This window comes from Atractosteus spatula, chromosome 12 (assembly GCF_055471065.1).
Source record: "Atractosteus spatula isolate fAtrSpa1 chromosome 12, fAtrSpa1.hap1, whole genome shotgun sequence".
Taxonomy (NCBI): domain Eukaryota; kingdom Metazoa; phylum Chordata; class Actinopteri; order Semionotiformes; family Lepisosteidae; genus Atractosteus; species Atractosteus spatula.
In genome coordinates this window covers 46011851-46023616 of record NC_142717.1, presented here as the reverse complement: position 1 = coordinate 46023616, position 11766 = coordinate 46011851, and the positions used below count along the sequence as shown (strand labels likewise).

General features: G+C 49.4%; 1 protein-coding gene across 1 annotated transcript; it reads right to left on the bottom strand.

Annotated features, from left to right (window-relative positions):
- Positions 1–1378: 1378 nt before the first annotated feature.
- gpnmb (glycoprotein (transmembrane) nmb) lies at positions 1379–10351 on the bottom strand. Its single transcript, XM_088929423.1, has 11 exons — positions 10237–10351; positions 9680–9823; positions 8917–9093; positions 8009–8170; positions 5987–6310; positions 5759–5830; positions 5040–5282; positions 4644–4749; positions 3649–3854; positions 2996–3092; positions 1379–2887 (listed from the first exon to the last, which is right to left on the bottom strand). Exons 1-11 carry the CDS (start codon positions 10343–10345, stop codon positions 2743–2745), a joined length of 1785 nt encoding a protein of 594 aa, XP_088785549.1. The 5' UTR covers positions 10346–10351; the 3' UTR covers positions 1379–2742.
- Between the last annotated feature and the right edge of the window lie 1415 nt (positions 10352–11766).

Genomic DNA, 11766 nt, shown 5'->3' with positions numbered 1-11766 from the left:
ACAAGTTTGGTATTTCCGTTTACTGATGAAGTGAAATAATTAAAAGGCGACCCCCCCCCCCCCAACCAACAAGTTTAAGAACTGAAAAAACTGCTTTTGTGTTTGTGCTAACGCTTCAATATGGCACCCATGCGGAGCTGGAAGGTTGGAAGGTCCCGCGGCCGGCAGAGGAATCCTACTCCACTGGGCCCCTGAGCAAGGCCCTTCACCCCAACTGCTCCAGGGGTGCTATACAATGGCTGACCCTGCGCTCTGACCCCCAGCTTCTCTCCCTGTCTGTGTGTCTCATGGAGAGCAAGCTGGGGTATGCAAAAAGACTTATTCCTAGTGCAAGAAATTGTATTTGGCTAATAAAGTGATCTGATCTTTATGTCTTCACAGGTGTATGCCTGATATCTGCCAGCTTGAATGTGATCACACAAAGCTTTACATCCCAAAGCATTTCCGCAGAGTAACAGACCCACATGATCCACTACTGAACTGCAGCTCCTGTCTGGGTGATAGAGGGCAGTCATTATGCACAGGGGCACTGACTTTAAAAAATCTTGTCCAGAGGGTTTTCCTGGGACATCCTCTGTCCCAGTGCTACCAGAAGCTCCTGAGATCTGACTGTTGCTTTTTTCCCAGTAAACTTACTATCCAAAAAATATTGCATTGTAAAAAAAACATCATATAGCATAGTGGTGCAACCAAATATATCACCCAGCTGGCATCCTTATTGGACTAGTCTAACTCCTCTCAAACTGAATGTTTTCCTACAAAAAGCTTTTCTGATGTCAGGGAAGGGATGTCACCAAAATGGGACCCGGAGATTTAACATGTTTTATGATGTTTTGAATGGTGGAGTCTCTTACTGACAGCAGAGTGAGTACTTGATTGGTGCAGCAATGTATCTCTCAGTCAGCAGAGTGAACCCTGATTCGTGGAGCAGTGTGTCTCTCACTGACAGCGGAGTGAGTACTTGATTGGTGAAGCAGTGTGTCTCTCACATTCAGAGTGAGCACTGATTGGCTGAGGGATGTGTCGCTCGCTGACAGAAGAGTAAAGCCTGATAGGTGGAGCAGTGTGTCTCTCATGGACAGATTGAGCCCTGATTGGTGGAGCAGTATGTCTCTCATAAAACAGAAAGCTGAGGAGGCCCTGGCCAACTCAAGTCCTCCCAATCTTAAGAGCGCTAAACCAGCTGTTGGAGACTGAAGGTCTTTCACCGAGTTTGATTTAGTAAGTTATGCAACAATCAAAGTCAATCAAGTGTATCACTGTCAGTCAAGAACGCCCAATTAACAAAAATAAAAACATTTAATTAGATCTGCAAAATCTGCATTTATTTTTCTGAGAACATATGTTCAAAGCATGATATGTTTCTTTTCATGCCCTATATATATTATATATATTTTCCATTGGGATGCACTATATTGTAACTTACTTTATCTAACCATTTTATGTTTGCACCAGCAACCAATACAAATAAAAGTAAGATGAAAAATACTGATGTGACAGATAACACTCATCGTAGTATTTTGTTTGTATATAATGGTGCCAGCAGGCATCTGTAGGGCTGTAGCAGTGAGCAAATCAGGAGTTGAATGTTAATGCACGGAACATGAATAGCACAGAGACAAAAGCATCAGCAATCCAAGCACAGGAAGGTACAGTCTGACTCGCACAAGGAGCACGATGGGGGTCACAATCAGACGGGCGAGATGTGGCACCCAGACACGTTGCTCACAAACAGCGATACTCATCACTAATGACCATTTTACAGTGATTATGTCAGTCTCAGTGTCCAGGGTCACCCCCCTTCATCCTGGCCCAGTGTGCCCAGATCAGGCTCATGGCTCTGCCTGCACTGCAGACACCGCTGAACACATTTACATCAAGGCTCCATGAAGCTGCAGAAGCGTACAGACGTTTGGCTCCCTGTGTATCATATGCCGCATGGACTCACAGTGACACTGGGTTCACGTGTCTTTGACAATAATAAAAACAACAGATGCAGATGAAAAGCATAATTTACTGAGGGCCAACACAGCCAGAGGTGTTGTCTCCTCTGTTATCAACCCAAGTCAGTCTTTGTGCCAGTGTTTGTTCGGTGAATAGTAATATTGTCACTGGATCAGTCAAGAATGTCTGCTTGGTAGTGATTCATCTAGATTTCATGATCAAGCCTCACGTGTTTTGCATCAGTAGATCTGATGCTTCCACCACAAATATGCTTTGAAATTTCCAAGGGCACTGCCTGTGGATTACATGTGCCTACTAGAATACAGTTTTATACAGCGCTGTATAAGCTGAAAGAGCTTTAAATACATAAAAAGCACATTCTGCAATAAAATGAAAGTAACCCAAGAAAACAAAGCAGCTACAGAAGATGAAACAATCAACAAAAATCCTTTCCAATAAAAGCACATTTCTAAGTTATATTTAAGAAGCGTCCACTGGGGCAGAGATGCTGATTTCTTTTGAAGAGGTGAAATAAAGGGTCCTGTTATAACCAGACAGATCTTATCAATAACTAAAAGTCTAAAAGTCTGAACAAATAGGCAAACTAAACCTGACAAGTCAACTGTGCTGAGAAAAATAATACTATGGGTGGACACAACTTTCAACAACAAGAAACTACACATGTAGTTCCAAATTGTAAAGACTTTTACAACTTAAGTGGTTCAAATAAATGTCTCAGGAAGCCAGTGTGATACAACAGCCTGCAATCAGAAGAACAGGCTCCAGGTTTCTCCAGCATCAGGGGTTCGGCTTGGCCTGTAACAGGGGGTTCCTTTCCTCGTTGCCTGGAAGCAAAGCGCTCTTCACCTGGCAAAAGGAGACCACGATTCCCTCTGCCCTGCTCTGGCCAGGCTTGCTCACAAGTTTGTACTCCCTGTAACGCCTGCAAGGTGGGAGAAATGGGGATCTGAGTTACAACACTCCCTTTCGCATTATCCCATCACACATGTGCAGCATCTGAAAGGGGAGTGTGAACGGGGCAGTTACTCACCTGTAGAGTACCAAGGCCACAGCACTAAACAGAACCACAAGGGCAGCACCAGCAATCAGCACTGTCTCCGCGGCTTGTGCAGAGCTGGACTCTGAAACTGGAGCAATACACAGTGATGTGCAGACTGTCAAAGAGAGACAGATCTAAAAAGCGTGGTGAGTGAAAGGTTTCTGCAGAAGGGAAATGAAGTGCAATTCTTCATTTCAGCTTGAGTTTAACCTGTACAGATAGGGGGCATTATGGAGCAGCGCTGGGCCTCTTAATCTTGTGCTAGAAGATTATGCAGTGGGGATAACGTCAGGGCGTTGAGCACGACCCTGGACAGAGACAGGCAGCAGCATTTGTAAAGGCTGAACCTGCAGTGAACTGACAAGCCATCTGGTGGGAGGGGGAGGGGTCTTGTACTATCAGAGGTTTAAAAGCTACATAATCTGAGATAGAATCTAATCTTATGGGCTACTTGGGTTTAGTGGAGGGCTTTAATCCCCATTAAAAGAAGTCTTTTAATAAGCTGTCCAGGATACAACCTAAAGGCACAGCCTGACACACAGCCTGTGCACAGATCACGGGACAGCAGTCCCCACACCAGCGGCACTGCCCTCGTGTGACTGGTGCACCGGTGGATCAGAAATAAACAGGCAGCCGAAACGCACCTTTCCCAACAGTCACGTGTGTGCTGGCCTGAGCGAGGCTGGCGGGATGGGCCAGGGTGACGTTCACGCAGTAGGTCCCGGCCAGGCTGAAGGTGCGCTGGAGGGTCAGCTGGCAGCTCTCGGAGGGAGCTATATCCTCACAGGCGATGCCCTTCAACATCCTACACGTCGCATCGGAGATCAGCGTGCAGGCGATTGTGGGAATACTGTCGAAGAAAGCTGAGCTCCTTAACCAGCAGATCAGGCATCCAGAACGTGTTCAGTCTGCGCTCCCTTGGAGTATTTAATACTTCTAAAGTTTTCATACAAGTTTTGAACAACTGGAATAATAGGAAGTCTGAGACTCAAGACACAGCACACGAGCGGATTAAAACCGGTTTAGATGAGTAGATGCAAGTTACAATCTCTATAGAGGGAACAACTCATAAAAGATACTGGCGAGACATTCATCCATTTTCTAACCACGTCATCCAATTCAGGTTGTGAGGGAGCTGGAGCCTGTCCCAGCAAGCAACAGGCGCAAGGTGGGAAACACAGACACACAGACACACAGACACACAGACACACAGACACACAGACACACAGACACACAGACACACAGACACACACACCAGAAGGCAAATAACCTACCAGCATGTCTCTGGACTGTGAGGGGGGGGACTGCAGCACCCAGGAGAAACCCATGCAAACATGGGGAGAACATACACAGACAGCACCCCAGGTCTGGAACTGAGCCCAGAGCCCCAGCGCTGAGAGCCACAGCAATACTAAACACTGCACCACGGTGTCACCCCCCAACAAGACAGTTAGTTACATTACAAAGCAAAGAGCAGAAGCAGCTCACAGATCAGGGGAACACCAGGGCTGAAGACACTGAAGACACGAAGAGCACAACTGTGTGAAATGGCCGTACATCTAGAGAGAGAGGATCTTGGACAAAACTGAGTGGATGAAAGGAACTGCAGGTTCAAATGGAGATAGAGACGTCTTCTCACCTGCCTATACACTTCACCACAAAATCCACAGTGATGTTGGCCACCTGCGCAGGGGACAGCTGCTCAATCACGTGCGACTGGATGCTCTCAACTGCTGTAACACCATCTAAAAATGCAAAAACAAAAGAGTTTATAAAGCACGGCAGGGTTTCTAAAGCTGAGCCAGGACCTGTCCATAGGCCCATCAGCCTGATGCGTGTGCTAGAAATACTATGCTTGCAGCACTGAGGAGGACAGATGTCAGCAAGCAGAGCGAAATGCTCCTGTGTCCGGCTGCTGTCTGGAAGAGGATTTCGTGTGCGGGTCCCTGTAATGAACAGGGGGCGAGGCGAGAAAATCTGCAGGTTCAGCTCCAGAAAGGGGGTGATGTGAGAACTGCATGTGGGGGCTCCTCACCCACGATGACCAGTTCCTCTTCAAAGCTCCCGTACACGTAGCGCAGGCACTGAGAGCCGTGCTGCAGGGCAGGCCCGGCGCTGCAGGGCACGGCGGGGGCCGCGGTCCGCGCGGAGGTGCTGTTGAAGGCGGGTGTCGCTGTCCCCTCGGTGGCGGCAGTGCTGGACGACTCTGCCGGGCTGGTAGGAGGTTCAGCAGTAGTTGTTGAAGCCACAGTTGTTGTAGTCGGGGTGACGGAGGTCACTACAAAAAAGACAGTGTCAGGTGTACCTCATAAATCCGCTTCCAAAAGAGGGCGATGCAGAGCACCCTGCATTTTGTCCTCCCCCAGTCACTGGGGGCTGCTCTGGCTGAAGTTACTGTTTCAGTGGAAATTTTTCCAGTGGTTTCTCCTCCCTTTTACAGAAGGACAAGCCTGTTTATTTACACTGTTAAAAAGTCAGCATCACAGACAGAGGAGTTCATTTGCCATATGTCCATGTACAATGCGATGCTTATTCGAGCCGATCTCTCAGGGCATGCACAGATACAACAGACACAATGTAGACAGTGCATTGCAAAACAGTAAATAATAAATAGTGACAGTACGTACACATGATAAACGAACAGCATCGTGGAAGCACAGGCAGGTTTAGGCAAGTTAATCATGCTGTGAAGTCACCGACAGATATCTTTTTTATAGATCACAGAATCCATTGAGCAAGTACTGGTTCTCTTACCAAAAGGTGTTGTCTCTGTGCTCGTTGCTGCTGGAGCCTCAGTAGTCAGTGCACTTGTTGTAGGGACCTCTGCTGTTCGAGACAAACAAACAAACAAAAAGACTTCAGCAAGAGTTGTGAATCGGTAGATTTCTTTCTCCCCCCCCCAGAAGTCAAAACGAGAGACAGGCTCAGCTGCAGAAGGAGGCGCGGGCGCAGGCTGGGACCCGCGGCTCGCTCAGACGTTACCCGTAGTGGGGTCGGGGGTGGGGGACGTCAGCCCCAGGGGCGTGGGGGTGGGAGGGGGGCACGGCGTGGGGAAGGCTGCTTTCACGGTGAGCTTCACAGTGACGTTCCCCACCGCACTGTAGGCGTGAGTGGCGACGGGGCTGTGGGTGATGAGCCTGTTGCCATCGCTGAAGTCCCAGGCGTAGCTGACGGCGCTCTTCCTGAGGTAGTGGCTGGGGTCGTGCAGCTGCACTGTGAAGACGATGTCTGATCCTTTGATGAAAACGTTGTCAGTAGAGTTACGGTCAACCTTCTGGGAGGTGTTCACAACGAGTGGAATCTTATCTGCAAAAGATGCAAAACGAGATGACTTATCTGGGAAAAGCGAAGGGAAAGAGCAAGGAGGAAAGTATTTAGTCGAGGGTCCTGTTGAGACAGCAGGGCACCAGCCCAGGAATGTCCGTCCTTGTCCTGAAAAGCCTTAGATCAAAGTGTTAAAGATCTCAGGATCAATTAGCCAATCAGGAGAAGCCAACACTAAAACTAGACACTTCAGCACAGAAGTAGAGTTGCTATCTAATCCATTTTGCAGTTAGTGGCTAAACAATCTGAGGGTTTCATTCAGCCATTTCTGGAAAGACACCAGGGTATCAAATTCATTTGTTTCCTCAATATATTGTGTTTCACAAAAATCCCAGGAAATGTTTTGAGGGTCATTAACAACATGAGAAAAAGATTATATTCAAAGAAATCAAAGCTAGTATAAACTGATTGTGACATTGCAGTCAACCCTTTCTCTGGTACACAAGAGATGAGCACAATCACACAGGTGGTAGGATTTGATTGAGATTTGGAGGGAAAAACCCACATTCGTTTTAAATATCTTGGAAAATTACTTTTTTGGCAATCCTGTTCGAATACAGTTTAGGGCGTCTTTGCCAAATGGCGCAACCTTCTCTATACTTCTTTTGCAAAAACAGATCTTCCAGTAACATGTCCGGGTGTTACTTTGTCCAAATGCAGTTTGCTGTCAACGTCTTTTTTTTTGCTTGGGCTGGGTTAAAAAACTGAACTTTTTTTTCCATAAATTAGTAAAACGAAACAGAAACTATGTGGAAGTGAATTTAAAAGTGAGAACTGGAGGCGCTTCTTTACCCAAAGAGCTGTTGTAGAAGCAGATACTTTGTGTTTGTTCGAGAATTTGCTGAATGAGACCCTGGATCAATGAGCTAACTACCAGAGAGACCAGCGAGGTCAGACACGAGGTGGCAATTCGATCTTTCTTATGTCCTTAGCAGGATGGGGCTCTCGCAGGGTGGCTTGCAGGTGACTGAGTTCAGGTCACTGATGTCCTGGAAGAGATCGTCACTGAACGCGGCCAGCTGGTTGTGCATCTGTCCCCAGCGTCCTGAGCTCTGCTGAACACGCTCAGCAGAGCTGCAGCAATGAGCCGGCTCGCCCTAACTCGGTGGGATCTCGTGCACGCAGGGACTGGGGGCAGGAGGCTGCGGGCCAGAGAGCGAGAGGGAGCTGGGCGTGCACACAGCACAGGCGTAGCACTGCCCCAGCTGCGTCCAGCTGTTTCTCAGCCTCACTGCACACGGATCTGGGCACTGCCTTCCTGGGCGCAGCGAGGCCCCCTCCACTCAGTGGGAAGAGGTGGGAAGAGGTGTAGACAGCGCAGTGTGATCCAGAGACATGGAGTCCGCACACCTCCCAGAGGGGATCCGGGTGTGGCGATCCCGGCTGGGACAAATGACACAGGAGGGGGAGGACTGGCAACCGCACGAGAAATGTAAGGACTGAGCTTGTGAACCCGAGAGTGGAAACATCCGCAGCACAATGTCCAAGCCTAAGAAAATAGGGAGGACACGGAGATTTAACACATGGAAAAGTGGAAGGTCATTTCGATTAGGAGAATTTCAGAGAAGAGCAACAGGCCTCTGGAATCATGAGATATTTCATTTACCTGCAACCTCTCTCCCGTTCTTATACAGGACAAAGTCCAATAAACGCCCACACTGATCACCACGTCCAACGTACCGGTAACAAAATAGATGCCGTCTGCCGTGGCGGCTGGACTGTACTTCCTGCGCTCTCTCTTGTGGTACACCAGCACCTCCATCATGCCTGCACCGAGGGTGACGTTGGTGGTGTTCAGAGTGATGCTGGACACTGAGCCCCCGCAGGTCTGATAGTACTGACCTGCGAAGACCAACAGCAGGCAGAGGAGGCTGCTGTGAGGCAGGTACCACCACCATGCAAACACGGCTTGTGGACAGCTAGTAAGAGCTTAGCATGCCTGATTAGTGACTGATGAGAGGTTTGCAATAGTTAATTATTACTGATGAAATAACATCGTAATATACAAAGGCATCCTTTTACACAGTCCAGCGTTTGTTAAGCGCTGGGATGTCATTTGACCTCACATACAGGTCTCACATACAGGTGTCTCCTACTCTAAAGTTTTACAAATTAGTTGTTGTTTTTTTTAAATAATCACTGAGGGCTGTTCCAAGGGAAACTCTTCCCAGTGACGATCCTGTATGGTATGGTCCACGGATGTTGTTTTAAAACAGACTGTCTCCACAATAGATTCTGAAATGATTCTGAAGGGCTCGTCAATACACTTGTACATACAACAGAAGACAAGACTGTTTACTTTCAGTAGCTGTAATTGTAATTGTACACTGAAGTTAGAGCAGCGCAGTTATGGCAGATATTGTTTTTGGTTACTTCCTTAACACAAGATCATTGCAATGCCTAGTGGTTAAAAAGACAGAATCTACAGCATGGAAATTCAGAGATAACCTCTAATGCACCAGCTGCTGAGGTCTACCCTGCTGCTCACAGGGACAACACGGAGAAGAACATCCGGCCGGAGTTCTCAGCCGGACCCAGCTAGAACCTGCGTCAGGGAGAAGCACAGGGCCCTGCTCACAGATCCTCACCCATGGTGTGCCACACGTAGACGAAACTCCTCCTCCTCCAGTCGTAGCGCTGGGGGAACGGCTTCCCATCGGGAAACAGGTTACACCTGGACAGGTCTGTGCAGTTCCCAAAGCCGTAGTCGTCGATCCAGGAGGTCCAGTTGTACACGTAGCCACCAGCACGAACCAGGCCGTTCGCTGGGAGCACACATGCACACCAGACAAGGAGAGCGTGAGCTAATTCCACCAGAGACAGAGAGACGTTCTTATCCCCGAGGGGGCAGTTTGTTCTACAGCAGCAGTGCTGTTGTACAGACAGACAGGAAAAAAACACAACAAAAATATACAGACATATTTTCATAGAAAATCAAGTGTCAAGTAAGGATATGGCTACAGGTATGAACGGGAACTAAGATCTATTGGTTTTGGAGTTGGGGAGTCAGTGTCTGCGTTATGATGGGAGTAACTGGAAACCATTAAACAAGGGGGGGGTGAAGGATCATCGCAGACGGATGTTGCTTTAAGCAGAACACGTGTACGATAGATTCATGAGAGACGGGCTGGGAGATCAGCACCAACAACCTTCTGACATCTTTCCACAAGGCTGCCCGGTCTGTTATTGCAACTCAGAGTCAGGCTGCCAAACCAGCAGATCAGGGTAAAAGTCAGAACAGGTTCCAGGAAGGATCGGTAGAACAAAGTCAACACTGAATCAGGGGCAGATGCCCCAGTGCCTCAGCACTGCAGGCCCGGTCAGCAGCAGCCCCAGCCACTGCCTTCTTACCGTCTCTGCAGCGCCTGTCGAACACCAGGTCCCCCTTAGCATCCTCCTTCTGGCACTCGGGGAACTGGAGGGTGGTTGTGAACGTGATGCTGGACCCTGCTAGTGCTGGGCTGTCGCTGGTTAAATGGGCAACGATGGGCCTCCCTGCGGAGCAGAGGGAACAGTCAGGGCCGCAGGGACAACGTGTGGGGATCTCTCACTCCTGCAGAGGGAACAGTCAGGGCCGCAGGGACAACGTGTGGGGGTCTCTCACTCCTGCAGAGGGAACAGTCAGGGCCGCAGGGACAACGTGTGGGGGTCTCTCACTCCTGCAGAGGGAACAGTCAGGGCCGCAGGGACAACGTGTGGGGGTCTCTCACTCCTGCAGAGGTAACAGTGGGGCCGCAGGGACAACGTGTGGGGGTCTCTCACTCCTGCAGAGGGAACAGTGGGGCCGCAGGGACAACGTGTGGGGGTCTCTCACTCCTGCAGAGGGAACAGTCAGGGCCAGTGTTAAAGGTAATCACTTAGAGCTGACAGCTGACCAGAGCTCAGCTCCGCCAGAGGGACAGTTTTACCTCTCCCTCTCCGGAGGTCCGCTTGCTTGAAACCCGGGTAGAGTTTTTCGTTCCAGGAGTTGGTGTCCGGGGACCAGCCCTCCAGCTGGGGATACTGCACAGACCCCATCCGAGAACCGAGGGGCATCATGTCACGGACCCCTTGGGGAGACAGAGAGAACACCAGCTCAACACCCTCCCTCCACAGGGCGCCCGAACCACAGAGAGAGAGAGAGAGAGAGAGAGAGAGAGAGAGAGAGAGAGAGAGAGCGCTTGTTCATCTGGAGAGGCGGAGAGGCAGAGGATTCCAGTGGACACCTGGGTCAGGGGCCAGGCCGCGGGGGAGCCCAGAGAGAGGGTGAGAGCTGCCGTCCTGTCCGGCGCCGGGGGCGCACTGCTGGTCTGTCTGGAGGAGTGTCCAGTGTCCCGACACAGGGACAGGTACACTCTGGCCACTCCTTGTCTCCGGTTAGAATTACAATTGTGTTATTGGGGTGGCGGGGGCTTGTCATGCCAGTGAAGGCCAGCAAGCAGAGACAGGAACCACACTCGTCAGGCCAGGGAGCAGGCAGTGAGCATGCGTCTCTCCTCCGTTCCCTGCCGACAGATTCGCGACCGTCGCTTCCTCATCTTCGGCACATCGTCCGCGTACGGAGTCGTGCGACGCGTCAAAAAACAAAAAAAATCAGATGTCGGAGATCGCTGAACACCCAGAAAATTAAAAGAAATGTATCAAAGGGTTATCCAGACTTACAGGGTGTGCCTGGAGCGGCTCATTTTCGTCTGGCTAGTTAGCCCCTCGGTCATCTGCGAGTGAAGAGCCTGCCAGCCCTCTACTCTGAGAGGCAGCTTCGAGTGCAGATCAAGAGCCGTGACCTCTGCCAGTTTTAGCATACAGGATTAAAAAACCGAAGTCGAACACTTCATGGTAAATTACTTTTGCAAGACAGCCAGATCTCGGTGTAGTTCTAAACACATCCTCACCGCTATATGAGTGTAAGCAATTATTATTATTATTATTATTATTATTATTATTATTATAAATCGTGGAAATAAGCGTTAAAGGGTAGGAGCTCTTCAAACGATCCCTGTCTGATGTAAAACTGCAGTATCCGGTACACATCGGCTCCAACAGACTGATGGAAACTGTTTGTAGCGGATACATCCAATTACCACTTTCAACAACCCCTTAGTGCGGGCTCGGAGAGTCAAGTACAGGCTGGATCAGCAGATCGAGTACAGGACGATCACACAGAGGGCATTTTTAGAAAGACCTATCCACCTGGAGTTCAGGAGGGAACAAATACAAGTAGCGAAAACCCTGCACACCCGCACCATCGAGACCGTACAAACTCCATACAGAAGGCCCACTAGACCAGTCTCCTGGCATCCGGGAGACTAGCACACCTTCACCTCCGTCCGCTCTTTTTCCATTTGGGTTTTAAGGTAGGCCATCAAGTGTCCCGTTCATTTCAAAGTTACGTTTAAAATAGTGACGAATCCCACTGTGCCCCGATACACTTCAAATGGGAAAGGGAGCCACTTTTGCGT